Below are 20,861 nucleotides of genomic sequence, written 5' to 3' on the forward strand. Positions count from 1 at the left end.
ACGTGTTTAGGCTGCAAACCTAACCCCGCTACAGAGAGTGTTTATTTTTATTTGATAAGTGTACGGTTGTAAATTCACACATGAGGGTTCAGAGACGTATCCAGTCATCCTGCACCTGAGGCTGATTGAATCACTAAAGCCTTGCACTAGTTGTAAACACAAGATATGAAAGACAGTCTAAAAGATTTACAGGGTAAAATCATGTAATGGGATACAAAAGTTGTAATTGTAGTCTGATCTGCTTGTGCCCTGATGAACGGGGCAGTGATACCATAATCCTTAGTTTACATAGATTTCTTTGCCTGTCCTTCCTGCATTTGGCAGCTCCAGCAGTGATGCATTAAGCCTGGATTATGTGTCTAACCCCTTCATATTTGTCTAGTATTAAAGTTTGCTCTTCTTTTGTCCATTAAGCTGCTCTGCTTGCAGAATGTCCATGTTAGCATTCGGTCGTATGATGCAAACATTGGCCCCCTTTTTATGTGCTGACCAGATCAGGAAGCCCTGTGTTGACTCACTGAGTTTACAACCAGTGTTGTGTAACTGCTTACTGTGATTCTGTGAAGGTTAGTGAAGCAAATAACAAATTCATACGCTGTGTTTGTTTCACTTTCCTCATAGGAAAGACCTCTTGGTATTGCAGCATCTTTATAAAACACAAAAAGTTAGAATTGACTCCCTCGCTCACACCTGGATAATCTATCTTTGGACTCTATAAAACATAAATAACACTCAAAGTTCGCTCTGAAAACCCATAACGCTGCTCATTACCCCCCCATAAGAGGAGGCTACAAATCTTTCCAGATGTTGGTATTTTTCCTTGAGATGGAGCGCTAAAAATGTCTTCAAAATGTTTTGGTCAGATCTGGTTATGTCATTCGCTTGTTGTGAGTTCATTCAGATGTTTCCGTGCGTGTGTGTGTGTGTGTGTCTGTGTGTGTGTGTGAGGGAGAGTTTGTGTGTGTGCACGGTTCACTGGGCAGTCCTCCACCGAGCCTCACCCTCCACCACCCACTAAGATATAGTTATTGGTTGCTGGTGTGGTGGGCTGGTGTATAATAGAGCCAAATGTTTGGGGCGCGGCCTCCTCACCCACTCTGTCATTAAGGCCCCGGCCACGCCATGTGAAAGGCAAATACCTCATCGCAATAAAATGTTTAGGAAAATGTAGGCTGTAATATATGTGGTGCACACAAAAACGCACACACACACACACACGCACACACACACGCACTCAGAGTAATGAATTAAAAAAAAGTGAACTGTCCTTTCAAGGCAGCCGGATCAGGCTGCACCATGAATGAGGATGAATCCTCCTGCTGTGAAGTTTTGGATGAAAATAGGAAAAGTGTTACTCCGTTCTCGAGGCAGGTGGTGACAGAATAAGAGAGTAAGACATTTAAGCCATAGGTGGTGACAGAGCGCAGCAGAGCGCAACAGTCGGAGGTCACTGCAGAGTACAGCATGTGAGGAACAAAATGTTAGAACAAGAACAGAGGAGAACTGCTACTACACACACACACACACACACACACACACACACACACACACACACACACACACACACACACACACACAGACAAACACACAGGGGGTCAAAGACAGAAACTTCGGAAAGAAGAGTGTGTGAGGAAATCATGGTCTGGTTGTGTTTGTTTCTAAACCTGGGCACATTTCATCTGTCCTTAATTTAGCTCCGTGTAGCTCGTGTCCAGATGCAGAGACAGGTAACGGCTCATTCCTGACATCAGAGAGCTTCTCAAGTGACAGTGTGTGTTTGATTCCTGTTTGTGGCTTCACATTAAAAATAGTCTTCTTTCTCCTTAAACAAGAGTCCAACAGACCCAGATCCTTTTTTCACTTCTCACATGAGCTTATCTCAGATCTTACACGCACAAAAATAAATGTATCATCTCGTACTGAATCATACATATTTATTTTTCATACACATTTATTATAATTAGAATGACGTGAAAAATATGTAAATGTGTAAATATGTAAACTGAGACGCATGAGAAGTGATAAATAGGAAGCCCAGGAAATGAATACAGGTGTAGCAAGGACCTTACCTACAACACACTGGAAATTTAAGCTGTTTCAGTCTGCATGCAAAAATAAATTGTATCTTTTTCTGTGTTGTTTCTCGAGTGTGAAAACGACATTTCTGCATTCTTAGAAAGTATGAAAATGAATTCAGTTAATTCAGTTCTGTGGAAACACACAGGATGTCTTCTCAGTGTGAGCGCATCGTCACCTGTACTCAGGGCTGTGAATACATCAACCAGGGTACATTAGAATGTGGGTGTGAACAGGGTGTGTGTGTGTGTGCATGTGCGTGTGTGCGTGTGTGCGTGTGTGTGTGTGGTTAAGATTGAGGCCAGCTCTTCCACCACAGTCAGGATAATTGTCACAGTGGTACTCACACTTTTGGCAGGAGGTGCTTGGCTAAATTTGGAAATCACCTCCTGTGTGTTTGTGCATGTGTGCGCTAGTGGTAGGTGTGTGTGTGTTTGTTGTGTATGTCTCGAGATACACACAAAAACACAACTCGGAGCAGAAGCAGCCAAAAACGGGAGAGATCCAGGACACATGGAGAGAGGGAATTGTGTGTATATTAGGCAACAAATAAAAAGGAAAACAACGGGCGGTGTGATTAGGAGAAGTAGGTTGAGGGAAAGAGAACAGAGACAAAAAACCTGCCTGTATTTACTACTGTACACACACATATTAGTGTGAGTGTGACATGGCGTTTGTGTGAAATCAAGCCAGCTCAGAATGGAAGCCAAACTACTAAAAGATGGTTCTATTAACTCTCTCCCCATAATTGTAGCAGCTCTGGCTCAGCCAAATCCCCCCTCAGCACCACAAACCCACATTCACACACACACATGCACACACTTTTAGAGACGGCAGAATAACCCGGCAGGTGATATCCCCCTCCCTACTCCCTGGCTTTGTCCTCCAGCCAAGCTGGGTAGTGGCAAAGAAGGACAAAGCCGGTGTTGTCATTTTGAAGCTAGTAGTCGCTCGTAGGCCATTTGTCATGGAAATTCAGCCCGTGAATCATTCCTCTGAGGGGATAGCGAGCGCACTCACTAGCAGGGATGTATAATTTGAGCCACATAAATCTTCCACATGCTCCCGGTAATCATGTTGAATCACATAGACGTATGACTATAAATACCAGACTATGTAATTTTACAAAGTTTTACTTCTCCGCAAACCAAAGATTAAAGGAAAACATTGACAAACACTGGCAGCGCTGGGAAAAAAAACATGTGTTTATGTAAGTAGGTGAGCTACATTTCAGTCTGTCAGTGTCAAATATGCTTTTATTATCTAGTCTAATGTTTGAGACTCTGACGCAGCTACGTTTCAGGGAACGCCTCTCTGTGTAAACCAGTGGCGGTTTGCTGCTGTGAGAAACATTTAATTACCTTCGGTCTCACATACTGTAAATCAGAAGAGGCGTTTACAATCAGAAGGATTATTTGGCAGCATAATTACAAGACGCAGCTTTCCAAAATTCTCTCCGTGGTTTAAGAATGGAATGAACTCTGTGCTCTTTAACACATTATAACTGTGTGCAATGTGTGTGTGTGCTTTATTACAGCGAATGCAACAGCAACAGAGATTCAGTGCTGTCCTACACCAGTGTGAGGAGTAACAGCTCTTACCTCGGGAGTGACGAGATGGGATCAGGTAAAGGAAAAGACAAAATGTCTATCTGTTAATATTCTTGTGCAGAGCTATGAAGTCATCTCATTCAAACATCTTTTCTTTTATCCATAACCAAAGGAGGGCAGACTTAAATGATAAACGTCACATAAATGCAATGAAAAAGCCTTGATAACATGCTTCCTCTTTAATAAGCACAGCTCCCACTTGTGTCACTGTCAGTGTAATGTTTAAAAAAGCATGCCAAGAGGCGGGTAAGCTCTGTAATTACAGGTGTGGTTAACCATCCAAACCAACCAAAAACAATTAATAACTCAACTATAAGATCTATAAAACAATATATAGAAGGTTGATAGTAACACAACAAATCTATAACAAAAGACATACTTAAAACGATCACATATCTAAAACCATTTTATAGAAATACAATAAGAAAACGTCTAAAGTTTAAATTTAAAGGTCAGAAGAAGAAGAAAAGTCACATCTGATCGGGTCTATGCAATTCTAAAAAATAAAAAACAAGTAGAGATGACATGTATTGAATTAAAGTAGAAGATGTTGTTGTTCCTTCTCTTTGTATTTCTGTCTACATAATGTAATTAAAGGAGCAACATGTAAGATATCTACTGAATAAAATCATAAAATTACCTTCCTATATCATCACACATTAAGGAAACAGCGATGGAAGCGTTCAGATAGAACTGATTCTATCAACTTAAAGGTTTACAGACCCATGCAGAGCTGGCTAAACACTGAAGCTTCAGTGTCCACCACATGGCAACCTGAGTGAGCATCGACTCTAGAGAGGAGGGGAGACAGCTCTCTACAATGTTTTGAATTTGGACTGCAGTACCCATTTTAAACACTAGGTGTCAGAGTTACATATTGCTCCTTTAAAATTTGGATGGTTTTCGGATATTTATGTTGGGCATTTACCTTGTTACTTGGGTTTTATTCACAGTGATATCTTTTTAAAACCAAACTGATTTCTAGTAAGGCAATAAGTTTGTCAAACGATTTGTGCTTCAGTCCTCACAGGCAGCACTGTAAAGGGAATTCCACATAAACAACAACCCAAACTGAAGCAAATGAATCCTTCCTGTTTGTCAAACAAAGAAGAGAAATGTTGGTCGTTTGTAAAAAGGACTGATCAGAAGCCAAAATGTGCTCCCACTTTGGTTTGTGTTAATGTCAGTCATATGGCGTCCATTCACAACGGCAAAACACAAAAATGCTGAAGATATTTGATGAAGTTAAATTTCATAACCCGTCTGACACATATTTGTGTCCTGAGCCAAGTATGTGTCCGCTGCTGTTTATCACTTTAAGCGTTTAGTCTTTATGAGAACACAGTGAGACCTTCTAACAAAATAACTTAAAGCCTTGTGTGTAATTTCTTTTCATCAGAATTTGCATAAAAAAGATGAAAAGAAACATGTCTGATTATTCTAACAGCCGATTAAGAATCAGCACTGGTTTCCTCAAATGTGTGATTTCTCTGTTTGGTCATTGTTTGGCTGCTAGGGGACGAGTTGCCCTGTGACATGAGGATTCCCTCGGACAAACAGGACAAGCTGCACGGCTGCCTCGAGCACCTTTTCAACCAGGTTAGTTCTGCCGTTCAGTTTAGAGTGACTGCTGAATTTATTTCATGATGGATTCTCTGCAAAACAACAAAGAGTATGATTCCAAAAGCAGACCTTGGAAGAAGTGAGCCATAACAGAGATTTCTTAACTGTAGACTCATAGTGAAGAAAAACAGTGAAACATAAAGACACACACACACACACACACACACACACACACACACACACACACACACACACACACACACACACACACACACACACACACACACACACACACACACACACACACACACACACACACACACACACACACACACACACACACACACACACACATCAGTGTTAAACCACCTCCAGTACAGCCAGACCATGTGGAGCAGATGATTTTGATAGTAATCAGTCAACATCTGGGCTGAGTTACCTCATGGAGCTATGTGTCCTCTGGTCAGGATCCTTATTTCTCTGTCTCTCATCTTTCACTGATGTCCTTGCTTTCTCTATCACATATACACACACACACACACACACACACACACACAGAGGCTTGCTCAGGTACCTCCATCCGTCTTTTCATCTCCTCTTACCTTTGACTCTCCCGTGGGATGCACACACTTTTGTGGCTTCTTCTTTAGTTCTTTCCACATGTAAACAGCTGCTCAGGGGGGCTGAAAACAAACACCTTGTTGTTGTTAATGCTGAGAGACCCTCGCCAGGGGCTGCTGCAGTAGTTTTGTGTGTTGTTGTTGTATTTGTGCATGTCGTGTATGTTTGAATTACACTGAGTAACAGGAAGTAGTTGGAAGAAATACATGTGTTGAGAATGAAAGATTTAGCAAACTCAAAGCCCTGAGTGATGAACTGACAATTTATCTCTCTCTCTCTGTGTGTGTGTGTGTGTGTGTTCTCGTCTTTCTGCACACAGGTTGACTCCATTAACAGCCTACTCAAAGGATCTGTGATGATGAAAGCCTGTGAGGAGACCAAACACTTTTACCCTGACAACACCCAACCAGGTTGGAGAAGATCATTTCAAAGCAAGCATACTATACAATATTGATTCTTTATCACTAAAGTTTACCATCGGCTTAGGGGAGAGATAATCTGCTGCACACTTCAAATTCACTCTGACTTTTTCTGTGAGCAAACCGGGCGAACCTGAGGAAACACGATGTTCGCTCACAACAAAGAGATTTTCAGTATGCGGTGGATTATTTTATTTTTTATTTGTTTGTTCCTGCAACTGAGTACGTAGTTTGGCTGTGCATGGGGAGTGCTGTTCATCATTCATCATTTATAATATTTTCTTTTTTCATAAAGTCTTCCTTAAAAACATCAACGTTTCAGTTCAGTTCAGGGTCATTCAATGAACGTTAGATAAAGTCAAATGCCATTTCAAATAATGAGAAAGCCATTCCAGTGGAAGTATAAGCTGAAGACGTGATGATTAGATAGATTCATATTTTAGATTTTATATCCATTACATGGAATCAACGACCACTTGATTCAAACATTGATCCAGATAGACAGATTTCTACTTTCCTGTTGAAAGTTGAACTACAGCGAAGCTTTCAAGGGAGATAACTAGATTTAGTTACTGGACGAAAACAGTTCAGACTTCTTTGATCAGAAAGTAAAAAACTTACAAAGTAAATATGAAAAGTAATGATGTCAAAATAAATGACAGAAAAGGTCCTTGATTGAGTTTATTGAAAAAATATATGTGCACCTTGTGATGCAGACACTGCCAGGGCATGCATTCAGGATGAAAGAAAAAGGGGCGGGACTTGTCAAAGGGGCTTTTTGACAGTAGAGAAGCAGCAGCAGCCAAAAATTGTTTACTAAACCAAAAAATGTCACATAAGTCATATAACTTCTTCAATCACCAACCAACTACCAGTAAGCTGCTAAACAATGTAACATTACATTTGGTGAACTAATATCTACTTCTGCTCATTCCTCTGCGTGTGCATACTGTTCGTGTGTTTACCTTCTGAGAGGTTAGAGGTCGTCTAGGTAGAACTAACAGTTAACAAAACAGTCACTCAGCAGATAGACACACTAACACTTTCCTGTTTTTTATGCAGAGTTCCGACAAACAGACGATTGGACCATGCGTAGTCGTTACATGATTCAGAAGAACATCGGGGAGGACCCCTGGAACCTGCCCACCTCCATCAAAACGCTGGTGGAGAGCCTGCAGAGATATGTGGATGGTCAGTGAAACATCTTAAAAACACATGCAGAGCATTTATGTAACGTCTATCTGGTTACAATCAGTCATCTCACCTGGTTTTTCTTCTGCCTCCACAGATGGAAGGAACCAGCTTCTCCTTGCTCTGCTCAAGTGCACAGGTACAGAAACTTTAGAGACCAGTTCATGATCAGAGTGAGATGGTTGCGAGTAACCTAAACACAACCCAGTTTTAATTTTCCATTAAATGACTGCAGAAATTGGCCGGACAGGCCGTGCAATCACTCAGCTGACTTTGGTTTTAAGCAGCAGGAAAAACCTCATGATCGAAGTATTTTAAATGATTCCAACAGTTTGAACTTTTTGCTAATGAGATCATCCATCATATGAAAATACATCCAGGCTTCACCAGGACATCTGCAGAACCTTAAAACAGCTTCAAAGATGATTGAATTGCAACTCAAATATTTATTTAAAATGTCAGAAATGTGGTTTCTGGAGCTTTTTTTAAAAACATTTTTGAAGTCATGTTTCCATTTCTCTATTACTTCAGTTTGTCACGTGAGGGTTAAAACATTGTCTGTCACATGCAGGATAGGGAAGCCAAAATGAGCATTTCTTTCATCACGGCTTCACTGCAAACAGATCAAGCAGATGTTTGCCTATATTTAGTTTCAAGTCAAGTTTTATATATTTTTTTTAAAAAAAGCATGTTTTTCATTATCCCAGATCAGGATCAGATCCAGACTGCGGCCGGTTGTTCTGCATGTTTGTACAGGAATGAGGGCTGGTGTCAAAACACATGATGCTCCAGTCACTTTGAAGTGAACCCAGTGGCAGATGGTGCTGGTTAATGGGAGATATCCTCTCAGGGGAGACGAGCTAATGGAATAAAGTCTGTGTGTTGGAGCAGCTCCAGTAGTACACGTGTAATGAGGGAGGTTGGGCTGCCTTACACTTTTGAACTGACTCCATCCCTACCCTGACATCAACATCTCTCCCCTCTTACCTTCCCTCAACATCAGACACGTCTCTACAGCTGCGACGGGATGTGATCTTCTGCCAGGCAGCGACGGGAGCCCTGTGCACGCTGGCGGAGCAGCTGTTGGCGGCGCTGCGATCCCGGTTCAACAACGCCGGCGAGTACCAGGAAGACGGCAAGGAGACCAGTAGGAAGTGGCTGGAGCAGATTTCTGCCATTGGCGTTCTGCTGCACTTCCAATCTACGCTAGCGCCACACCTGGTGAGGATGGGTATTTAGTGCCACCATTTAAGGAATCCTGTTCTAATACAGTTCTACTTAGTGAAGAACATCAGTTTGACGTATTAAGTTGATGCACTTTTAAGCAATCATCATCATGTGTGTCTGTCCTCTTATATCCACTTTGAAAACATGTTCAGGGTCATTGTAGTTTTTTTTTTTTAACCACATATCCAGCTGTCTTAAAACAAACAAACCCCTCTCCCTGGTGTGACCTCTGAGCTTTCTTTCTCTCTCCTCCTGCAGAAAGAGGAGCGCACCATGCTGGAAGACACCAAGGCCGCCCTGTTGGACTTGGACAAAGTCACTGTGTTCTTCAGGCAACTGGAGGACGAGTTTCTAGTCGCAAGTAAGAGACTATAATAAAAAAAAAAAAAGACTGACTCGAGCCATTCAGACCAGACGGCTGATTATGAGCAGCTGTATGGTTTCACTAACTCTGAATAAAGTTCCATTATGTGCATCTATGGTTGCTATTGAGGGTGAAATTGACATTTATGCCGTTGCAGATTTAATTTTCTTTTCAGTGGAATGACTGAATAGAGAGCTGAAACAAAACTACAATGGCTCCATAAATCATCCTTAACAAGAGCAGAGCTTGAAGTCTGTTAGAGTCCTCGTTGTCCCTCTATACAAGATAAGAAGGTTCCTTCCTGACGGGCTGTGAGGGGCTTCAAGTGACCTTTTGTGCTGCTCTGAACGCGCATGAAACTCTGACACATATAGCATGAAGGAAAAGGCGTAATGACCCTTCAGCAGAGTTTTCTTTTCTTTTGATTTTGTAATGTTTAATTGAATAACTTTTTATATATGAATAACACTTTATTCTAACTATGTTATAGATTTTAAACCGAGCATCACAAACCCCTCTTCTCTTTGGATATTTATGTCTTCCAAAAGTTGCAGGATAGGTTTCACTTCAGCAGATACAGACACAGCATCGTTCGATGACACATCGACTGTAGCCTCTGTGTCTGGTATTACAAAGGTTACTTGGGCATCAGTCCATTTTTCAAAAGAGTGACAGATAAATTCAACTAGTTCCACACATTTTGTTTGATTTTGAAAATATAGCCAGGGGTAACGAACTAACTTACTGCATGCTTTTCCTTGAAAGGTGGTTGAAACCTCCCACAAGTACGCACAAATTGAACATTTTGATTCTTTTCATACTGACATGAAAACACATTTGTAATCTTCATGCACCAAAATGCAGCATGTGCTGAAGTGGTGGGTGAATATTCTTTTGGAGCATGAAAAGTGTAGTTTAGCATTCCTTCTGTCCTGCAGCTGAACGTTGGAGCATCTCTTTCAGCGTAAGCAGCGCTGAGGATGCACACAGGTCATTCATTGTGGGCATTGTGTAAAATCCTGACATGACCGTGTGTAAAAAAAAGTTTAGGACCCCGGCGTGTTTGTGCCTTCTAATCACATCAGTATCTTGTATTCAGTGAAGGTGCTGCAGGCTACCAGAAACCTTAAAGCCGGCAGATACAAAGGATGACTGCATCCTGAATCAGTTCTCTTTTCAGAAGCCTCAATATGGGCGGCAGAGATTGCAGCTCAAAGGAAAAGCACATCACGCACTTCCCATTTTAAGGGGGGAAGCTTTAGGTGAAGCGGGGATTTTACAGGGTTCACACTCTGCAGCAATTTACTGCTAACATACTCATTTATTGAGCACAAATGTGTAAAATAAATCTGAATAACAAAACATATGCTGAAGTTGTGTTTCACGCTCAGACTGCTGCAGTGCAGGTAGAAGGTTTGTGGCGGCAGCATCTATTGGGCGGTATTGATTTGCTAATAGCATCTTAAGCATGCTGGGGGGGCTTCACTAGATAAGGGGAGGTAAGAGTCTTGTAAGAGCTGGAGGACCCTGAGTTCAGCCTAGAGCGGCAGACCCATTTTCACAGGATTATGGTTCGATGGATTGTCTGGAAAAGAGCGCTGACCCCAGAGGTCACACTGTAAAGGTCATCTTATCCATTTTCAGAGAAATCATCATGAGCCACAAGACTCCTCACTGATTACTATTCATGTATTGTTTGTAGGTTTTGAAAAGGTTTCCCCTCTGAATCCGGGTGATACAGTAACGACATCTATTCTTAAAACTAGAGTTGTTTTATGTGCACAGGATTAAACATTACACAGTCAATCAACATGATGCAATTTTAATTACCATGGATGAAGATTTTTATGAACTTAAGTATCTTTTTCCTATCACTGTACACTTTGCAAAACTAAGGCAATGCTGCAGACACAGCAAGTTCTTTGCATTTACTTAAATGAAGTGTGGAAAAAGGGTCATCATAATAGACTTATATTCATGATTAGTACTGCTTTCTAATGCAGCAGCATGTTTCATGTTGATGGTTACTTTTGAACTGTGAAAGGTATTTCTTTTACATTTCAAAAGTAGCTCTCTTGAAGGTATTAAGAATAACTACTCATCAGGTAAAAGTGCATGAGTAATTCAGCAAATGAATGTAACTTATAGAACTTGTTACTTTTTTATCCATGATTGAAATATGACACTGAAGCTAAAATCTTTAGATTAAATTTACAACATTGCTGTTTCCAATGGCATGGTCACTTCCCTGTGATTGGCTGGTTGCAGGCTTGGCAGACTCTGAAAACATGTGAATCAAAATAACAACATTTTATTTCCAGTTCAAACAGTATATCCAATACAGCCACCAATTTCATCAGAAACTGTTATTTTACTACATATTCATATTTCTCTCAGTAACTTTAATGAATTAAGTTTGTTTTCTATTAAAATGATGTTAATGCCATCGGGAAACCTGGAGTGTAAAAGAACTTAAGACTGAAGCTATTTAGATTTAGTAAAGATATTTTTAATACATGTTAAGAGAGGTTAGGTGACTCTTTGTCTTTTCTGTGTAATGCTCACATCACAGGCCCTTTCCATTCTCACATGTTTCTTTTTTCAGTCGCACAAACAACCAATAGTAGATTAGAACAATCCTCTTAATGCCCTCCCTGTCTGTGTTTGTGTTTTGCAGACACACCAGTGTGCTACCAGGTGGAGGGCAGCCGACAGGCCCTGAGGGTCACGCTGTACCTGGACAGCTGTCACTTCAGTGAGCTTCCCAGTCGACTACAAAACGGAGGCAGCCTCAAGCTCCACACCATCCTCTTCACCAAAGGTAAGACCGGGCCGAGAGGGGAAAACTGAGAACGGGTTGTCGGGCATGTAGGCAAGCTTTATTAGCGTCATAAAGAATTTTAGTTAAATGTGTAAAAATGTATGGTTCAGATGATGCAGTGCCTGATTTAAAATCAGGTTTGCATGCATATCACATGAGAAGGGTTATAAGGGTTACATTCTGGGAGGGTTTTATTGAACACAGAGGACATGAAAATCACTTACATACACTATACTTTGAAATTTATATATTTTTAAAATCAATTTTAGCCTCTCTGTCTCTCATAAAAACACATTCGCTGATAGTTTTATGTGCTCCTGTTAAGTTGGATTGAAGCCTTTTATTGGCCGTTTAAACGCACCCTGCTTCACGTTCTCCTCTGCTGCCATGCTCCTCTAATTCTGCATCAGTCTCTGCTGGCCTGCCATGAATGAACAGCATTATGCATCACGTCTCTTTGCCAAACAGCCTTTTTTATTTTCCACTGACAAGAGCCAGTTGGAACACTAACCCAATAATAGAGCTTATATTGCTCTCATTGACTTAAAGCAAAATGCTTCAACACAGGCTTAGAGTTGTTCAGCTGTTAAGATATGTGGCTCAACATTGCCACCTACTGGAAAATAGTCTGCACTACAGGCTTGGGGAACGTAATGCTGATTTTTTTTGTGTAGGAGTGTGTTGCCATATTTTTCAGCATCATACGTCATCGTAGGCCTGACAAAATATCTCTAAAGTGAGGACATTATAAGCAATCCTTTTCTGTTTTTTTAAGATTTAATTTAGTTATTAATTGTTATGCTTATGGATTTAGGGGAACTGCTGTCTGGAGGTTACATAAGAGCTATTTGCATATTCATGTAGGGGTTATTATGTAGTTAAAATGCATGGGGGTTAAAGTTTAGTGTTGTAATCTGTGTGCCAATGTGTGTTGATCCCGATGCCTCCTGTGCGTTTCATCCAGCTCTGGAGCGTCCGGAGGGAGTGTCCCAGCAGGACTACGCAGCCATGGAGGAGTTCCAGCAGCGCACCAACGCTGTCTCATTAGAGCGGGTCAAGGCCTACTACCGCAAACTCAGGTCTGTATGCTACACTGCATCACAGCCCTCCAGCGGCTTACTCACTAACACTCAGGATAGATTTCACCTTAAAGGGAGAGCTGACCCTCTGGTGTTGCATAAGCCAGCAGAAACTACGCTGCGACTGCTGTTTTTACTTTGACTCCAAGTGTTTTCAAGGTTTTGGAGTTTTTCAAGGTGAGAGGCGTATCATTTATCAAGACCCATCTGGAAAAGAGTCCCACACCCACTGGGAGGATTCAGTTTGCTGCAAGAGAGGCTGGTTTAGTTCCAGCTCATGGCACATAAAGATCTGTTGTAACTAACACATCAGCATGTGCGTACTGTGGTTTTTAATCTTTTATTATTTGTTCATCTCGCTTTTAAAAAGTTATCATAATTTTTAATAAAATATGTAAAAGAGAAGATGCTAAGAAAAGTAATGTGCTTACATTTAAACCTTATTATTATGGTTATAATTAAAGCTCCCCTGAGGAACTTTTGGTTTGTGTTGATTTTGGCGCCCCCTGTGGACAAAGCAATTCTTCTTATTTCTTTGCTAATTTTGTCCTTTACATGTTTAAGTAATATACAAAATATTTCAACCTGCTTACTATGCAGTCAAATGTATCTCATTAGGGTTTACTGGAAATGATAAAAGTCAGTGTCAGCAGTTTTCACTTTGTCGCTAACGTACCCCGTCGCGGTGGTTTCAGGCATTAAAGATAACAATATAGAAATAATTGATCTTGTCGCTGATGGTCTCGTTTGCTTTTACAGGTCATACAGAGACATCAGTATTAAGTTCAGTCTGTTTTAAAACCATCTTAAAACTCCTCACAGGAGCTTTAAAAAAAACAAAAACCATTAATTTGATAAAGTTCAGATTTTAAGAGCTGACCTTAATCCTTTCTTTCATTTCCCCTTAATTTATATTCATGTTCTTTTTTAAAGCCTGTCATTACGCTTAAGGTTTCTGATACTTGCACGCTCAGTCCAGTGACTCATGCAACATCAATAAATGATGGGATACAGTATGTACTGTAGCAGATGCATATTCTATAAAGTGAAGTGCTCTGGGTGACTCAGCTCTCGCACAGACTGAGTCACAGGAGAACAACCTCTACATTTCCAAACACGACGGAGAGTTTTTCAAACTGAAATAGATATGTTTCTTGTCCTAACAGGGCTTTCTATTTGGAGAAGTCCAATCTCCCTACAGACTCCAACACCACAGCCATGAAGATAGACCAGGTAAATATACATCGCCTGTGATATATGATCCATGTACTGCTACTATGATACCTGTGCTTGTGACATAAGTCCACTTTTTATATAATGTTTTGACTAAATATAAATGCAAGCACAGATACTGGGCCTTGAAGTTAGAGACCTTCGACCGAGCATTTCAAAAGTAAGATGATCTGGTGTCCTGTTACCTCCACTGGACCCCCCCCCCTTCACTAGCTGGTCGAGACCCCCATTAACCCCAACTAACCTTAACATGTTATTTATTTTACTTGTAATCCTTTCTACTGCTTCCATTTGTACTCCAGCAACGATTAGAGTAGAAATAAACAATAGTGTCAGACAATGACAGTAGATAGATTAAAGCTGATTAGAAAACACAGTAGTTTCAATTTGTAGAGTTTCATTCACATGTTTTCACCTTCTTCAAAAGAAAAAGCTGCAAAGAGTTCAACCTCTTTGTTTTGTTTTTCTCTTTAATTATGAAGTTGCTCCATCTTAACAAGTCAGCCAGTCTATTGATTTCTTATATTCATTACTTTATTGGTCTTCAATTCTCAATTCTGCTCTTGCTGTTATTCTGGAATTTATCTTTAGAAAATTGCCAGATGTGAATGAATAATAGGAAACGAGTAACTTTTTAGGCCCCGTGTCCAGCTAGCGTTGTTTTCTCAGCGCCAGCGTCTTTTTCAGTTGTTTTCAATGAGGAGAGAGCGTTCTCAGCAGAAAGCAGCCGCCTGGATGAAAAGCGCAGCACCCGGCACTTTTTGACAACAATCTGCCGTTTTTGTGCGGCCGCTCCGAGCGCTCAAGTTGAAAATGTTTCAACTTTTCAGAAAGGCGCTCTTTTCAAAATGTATGATATTCCCAGTATTTTACCCTCCTACGGATTTCAGATATAAAACATGCAGTAAAAAGCAACAGAGCTGTGCCGGTCATACAGGGTCCATTGTCAACAAACTGTTGCCATAGAGACAAGACGGACGTGGAGCGCTTTTCTTCTCAGCGCATAAACGTTTCATGCAAACACTCCCGGGCGTTCAGCCAGCACTTTTCTGCCCAGAAAAACTCTAGTTGGACATGGGGACTTACTCTACAGTCGATGCTTGAAATGACTTGTTAAAATGGCCACTCCTGTGATATCCCATTGTATCATCACTTCAGTAGTCCATTAAATCCCTGACCCTCTCTGACCATTGCTCTCTCTCCCACACAGCTGCTGCGACCTCTCAACACCCTGGACGACCTGTGTCGACTCATGCAGTCCTACGTGAACGTGCGCCAGAGCGCTCAGGGTCACCCGTCAGGTGTGAGCGTGCTGTGCGTCTCCTCTGAGCTGTGTAACCGCCTGGGAGCGTGCCACATCACCATGTGTGCTACAGGCATGCAGAGGTCAGCCAACTACATTATACTGCTTGTTTTGTATAACCAGACTGTCAGCTGCAATAAAGATAAACACAGGGCAGACAGAGTGGATGACATGCTCCACTGGACTTCTTCACAGTGCTGCTGGGCTTCATTGTCTGGATACGTTTTTACCTTGAGGTGTCCAGCAGGTGCAAATATAGAGTGTCATATTACTGTGTTTGTTAGAAAGGTCCACACGGAGCTCATCTTTTGCTTTTCTTGTTTTTTTTGTTTTTTTTGCAGATGTACCCTAAGTGTGACACTGGAGCAGGCGATGATCTTAGCCAGAAACCACGGCCTCATACCCCGCTGCATCATGCAAACTATGGATATAATGCGCAAACAGGTAAAGCTTAGTTCAATCTCAGAACAGCAGTCCTCTAGAAAATTCACTGGGTGGTTCAATGGCCTCCCCACAAAATCAAATGAATCAGTCCATCCATTTTCATTTTGGAAGCCTATTCATTACAGATGTTATCTCAAGACACTTTACATAAAGACTAGATCTAGCCTGTACTCTTTGCTATATCACAACATCTATCCACTCTGAGTCCAGCACTTGGTAACATTTAGCAAAGTAACAGTGACAAGAAAACAATTAATTTTAACAGGAGAAACATTGGACAGAAACAGACTCGTCCTGAACAGCCATCTCCTGCGGCTGTTTTTGGTCTTTTAAAGTGGGATAGAGAAGAAAGAGAGATGCATAGAGACCAACAGAGAAACAACAATAACAACAACAACTAATTATTCTATTTATTATTAGAAAGTTCAGTATCTTTGGAGAGGCAATTTGTGGTACAGTTCAAAACGTATTGACAAACTGGAAACACAATAAAACCAAAATCTTCTAAATTAGACAGATAAAAACATCATAACTTCCAACACAAACATTTAGGAAACATGTTGTTTAACTATCCAATATAGCCTACCAAAGCAATGAAATATATCTAAATTATTCCTATAAATATCATCAAAAAACATTTTACACAGACATGTCAACAGCTGTTTGCTTCTTCTATCCACTGTAACAATAAAATAATCTAATGAGTAAACTTCACATCCCCTGTGTATCTTCCACGCCCCTTTAGTCCATGTATTTCCCCAGACTCCCAGTAGCTTTGCATCTTGTTTAATTATTTAACCATCGCCATGGGGATACATTAGTTTTTGCTCGGCTGGTTCTGATTTTGGGGATGTCTATCCAGAAGGGAGTGGCTGAAAACTCCTCTGAAATGTTATGTGGTGTATCTGTGCAGATCTTTTTCTGCCTTCTCATCCAGCCTACTCAGGTACAGTTAGTTCACACATACCTGTACATCATCCTGCTGCTCCCACACAAGTCTCCTACAGCTTGTCACTATTGTTTCTTGTTTGTTTTTGTGTTTAATAATGGAATAGCAATACCACAATGCAATAACATAACAAATGAACTGCAGTACCTAAAGATTTATCAGTTATTAAATAGTGTGAGAATTTCAATAGGAAAGTTGTCAACTGTGCTGCAGGTCACCACCATGCAGAAACTCATAACCTGTCTTTATTTATCACATAAGAAATCAAACTGGGGAAAAATAGCTGAAATCAGTCTAATATCAAATTAATAAGTATTCTTCTGATACTGATCATGGTAAAATTAGTCATTTTAAAATCATAATGTATCATTTCCACTTTGGTTCATTAAACCAGACAACATTTGTGCTTAAAATACATGGAAAAAAAACATTAAGTCAAGAGTTCAGCTACTCTACATCTAAACTTTATTCATGAATAATACTTTCTTTTTTTCTAAAATTAAAAAAAAAAAATCTAATTCAGTCTGTGTTACCTGAATATCTAATTCTCCCTTGAAAGCGAGTATTTATGGACATGTAAGGTTGGATATTCGGCCAAATGAGGCAATTGAGCTGGATGCAATATGGGAATTGTACATTTCAAAGCATTTGTCTTCTCCTACCAGGGGGCAAGAGTTGAGCTCTCTGCTAAAAATCTCAAGGTAATGGACCAGATGCCTCCATCATTCCCAAGGTAGAGTATAAAACCACTTCCAGACACCTCTTCCCACACAGTCATTATTACTTTATAGACAGGGCAGGATCCCCCCTCATTAAAAACTTTTTCTCTCTCCACAGGCTCTTCAAACTGTGTTTGCCGCCCTCAGACGGAGACCTCTAAGAGATCTGATACTTCATCTGAGAACTTGTCAGAGAAACTTAAAAGGAAGACATGATGAGAGACAGAGACAGTTGAACGTTTTCCTTCACACTGCCAATGGAAATACTCTGCTCCTCCCGCCCTACTGCCCCAGTTACACACAGGGATCTTTCCACTGTGGATGCCACTAGAGTTTCAGCGCAAGCTAAACAAGACTGTACAAACAAATGTTAGTTATCGCAAACCAACAGTGAGACTGGTGCAGCCTGAAGCACAGGACTAGTCATGAGCTGTTATACTGGGATACCACCAAGGTTGAAGGATTATTGTTTTGACTGTCCGTCCACACAAAGCTGACATTGACTGGAAAGGTGGTGCAAAATATTCACAACATATTAAAAAGAGACGCTGGTTAAGGTCTCCGCCGTGACTATGCTCTTACTATTAACTGGATTAACCAAACTACCTGTAGCAAACTGTCATCCTGAATGCAGATGTTATCCATTTTGCCTTGGACTGCAACTCCAGAGAGCTGCCTCTTTCTCTGTATGGGCTGCGGGAGTTCCCCAGGGCTCAATGCTTGGACCCCGAGTGAAGTAGTTAGCCGGCTGAATAGAGATGCAGAAAGTCGAAGTATAGACAGAAAGATGGAAGTAGGGATTGAGGGATCGATGAAAAGACGGATGAAACGAGCACGGTGCGGCTCTTTTTAAGCCTGTTGCATGTGGTCACTGTGCAATTACTGTAGGTTTAGTGTGAGTACTGTATTACTGCACTATATGAAGGATAGTTATTTATTGTGTCTGAAAGGAGCGTTTTTATCCCTCACTTATTCTATATCAGGTATTAAAGAATCTAAAAGCATTCCGGCCTAAGTATTGAACAGTATTTAAAGGACCAAGGCATGCCGTATTTTAGACGTAACAGCTTGTGTATTTTATTTATATGTCTGAACTTTTATCATGTCAGGAAGAGTTGCATTAATCTTCAGGGAGAGAGAGGGTGAGGGACAGAAGCTAGCTAATCGGAATCTAGACAAAGGTAGCTAAAGCAAACTATACGAGGCTGCTCGTCAATCAGCGGCCAATTACAGGTTGGGAAATTAAATCATTGTTAAATTATTAATATATTAATTCAAATGTACTAGTTGAAGGATCGCCTTCGGTTAACTAAGTCGTCATTTGATTTTTAAATTTGTGTTTTTCATACTCTTGGGTCTTTTTACTGTAGGTATTAAAATAAGCACAATGATCGGTCCATTCAAGTCGCAGTGTTAGCAAAAAGTACTGTAAACCGTTTGTGGATGACGTAAACAAAGGGATTGTTTCACGACTGAAACACAGTCACATTATTTTCTCTTTATTTGAATTTCTTGAACATACAAACTGTAACGATGTCAGAGAGAAGGGTAGGACGTGTCTTACAGCAGCACAGTAACGCTTTAAATGAAATGTGGTTATTTTTACAGCGATAATATACGTAGCATATAAAGCTAGGCATCTGAGGAGAAGCTGTTTTTCTTTGCTGAGCGTAACTTTACTGACAACTTGTTTTTGACATGCGTCTCGAGAATCTGTCTCGACATGCTGCATTCATTAAGCAGATCACTTAGACCTTTTTATTTATTTAAAAGCTGTCTGGTTCCAAAAAAGCATGTTCAAATATGCATCCTTCTGCACAGGCATGCCCACTGTTTAAAAAGACCCAGTGTGTATTTGCATCGTTTTAATTTCCCCCCATTGTTTTTTTTAATCTGAGCAGTGTATATTGTAAAAACTAAGAATGCAGCATTAGTGACTATAACCTGGTTTGAAAGTCTGTGTTACCAGTTAAAATTAGCTAATGACTGCAGCATGTTGGCTCTAGCTGGACAAACAAAACATGTCACTGATTACACATTATTTACATTATTCTAATGTTTTTGTATATACTTTATTTGCAATCTTTATGTTGCCTGAAAATAACTGTACAAAGGATCTTTGTTGAATCTTTCTAAAAGTATCATTGTAAATGCAATCTTAACAAGATAGTAAATAAAATGTTCGCAGTATGATGATGATGTTTTTTCAGTGGAGCTGAAGTGTTGGCGAGCTGAGACCAAACAGAGGACATGATGTGCGGGGTTAGAATGAGAACACACACACACTCACACACACACACACACACACACACGTGAAGTGGTGTTCCTCCTCGTCAGGACCTTTTTTTCACCCCTACTATTTATCCTGTGATTTTCCTGTTTTACAAGGTGTCCTCCCCGGCCTCGTGTCGCTTTTGTTCTACTGTATTAAACTGCATGAATGAGTCAAAAGAAGATTGATAAAAGATAATTACATCCCTCAGTTTGCACACACCATACCAGCTGGTTGTGACTAAGTGCAGCTGCACGAAAACAAAAGGATCTCTGACTGAAATGTTTTTTTTGTTTCCTTTAGTCCAATTGTTCATAATTTTGTTTAAAGTCACGTTACAAACTTCAGCCTGACTGATGTATCTGTTGGTCGAAGTTGGCCTTTATCTAAAATATATCAGTGTCAAGATATATATTTGCTTACTGTATATGAGCTGATATGTAAAAACAGAACTTATAATGCAGGAAACAATCATTACAGTTTTTTTAAATGGAGCTCGCTACACCTCCATAGTTTCCTGTACAATCTCGATGTCTGTACAACATGTTGCAGAGTCTTACATATTCTGTAATGACACAGCTTTATGATGACCTTTGCAAAGTTGTATTGGTGCAAAATTAATGCACAATCCAAATTGAAAAAAGGTCAATTTACATTCCATCTGAAAAATTCACCGTAAATCGACCACGTCCTCAAACATCCTATATTGATCAGGCTCCTGTCCGTGCAGTATAGGCTCACATCCTGCTCTCAAGTTAACATGATTCTTATCATCCAGAAATTGAATTCACTACTCCTTCACATTATTTAGTACAGATCTTTATTATGGAAATGTAGACATTTTGTCAAAAAAAAAGGGTTAGTTAGTTTCTCTTGGTTGAAAAACCTTTTGAAGAATTTTAGTAGAAATTATTCAACCGTTTTTACTTTCAGTTAATAGTTAGGTAAAGTGGAAAAGTGGGAGTTTTCT

General features: G+C 40.3%; 1 protein-coding gene across 4 annotated transcripts in view; it reads left to right on the forward strand.

Annotated features, from left to right (window-relative positions):
- prex1 (phosphatidylinositol-3,4,5-trisphosphate-dependent Rac exchange factor 1) overlaps positions 1-19,809 on the forward strand; it is a 101,442-nt gene extending 81,633 nt beyond the window's left edge. The window contains exons 27-41 of one of the 4 annotated variants that reach the window (XM_061058274.1): positions 3,614-3,702; positions 5,203-5,285; positions 6,190-6,301; positions 7,352-7,480; positions 7,578-7,619; positions 8,484-8,701; positions 8,966-9,068; positions 11,749-11,892; positions 12,857-12,971; positions 14,138-14,204; positions 14,320-14,364; positions 15,415-15,590; positions 15,849-15,951; positions 17,566-17,633; positions 17,738-19,809. In XM_061058274.1, the coding sequence (XP_060914257.1) occupies positions 3,614-3,702; positions 5,203-5,285; positions 6,190-6,301; positions 7,352-7,480; positions 7,578-7,619; positions 8,484-8,701; positions 8,966-9,068; positions 11,749-11,892; positions 12,857-12,971; positions 14,138-14,204; positions 14,320-14,364; positions 15,415-15,590; positions 15,849-15,951; positions 17,566-17,633; positions 17,738-17,780 (1,537 nt within the window). In that variant the 3' untranslated portion in view covers positions 17,781-19,809. The remainder of the gene's footprint in view (positions 1-3,613; positions 3,703-5,202; positions 5,286-6,189; positions 6,302-7,351; positions 7,481-7,577; positions 7,620-8,483; positions 8,702-8,965; positions 9,069-11,748; positions 11,893-12,856; positions 12,972-14,137; positions 14,205-14,319; positions 14,365-15,414; positions 15,591-15,848; positions 15,952-17,565; positions 17,634-17,737) is intronic. The other 3 variants (XM_061058275.1, XM_061058278.1, XM_061058279.1) reach the window with 3 other exon arrangements.
- The last annotated feature ends 1,052 nt before the right edge of the window (positions 19,810-20,861 follow it).

This window comes from Labrus mixtus, chromosome 15, assembly GCF_963584025.1.
Source record: "Labrus mixtus chromosome 15, fLabMix1.1, whole genome shotgun sequence".
NCBI classification, from domain to species: domain Eukaryota; kingdom Metazoa; phylum Chordata; class Actinopteri; order Labriformes; family Labridae; genus Labrus; species Labrus mixtus.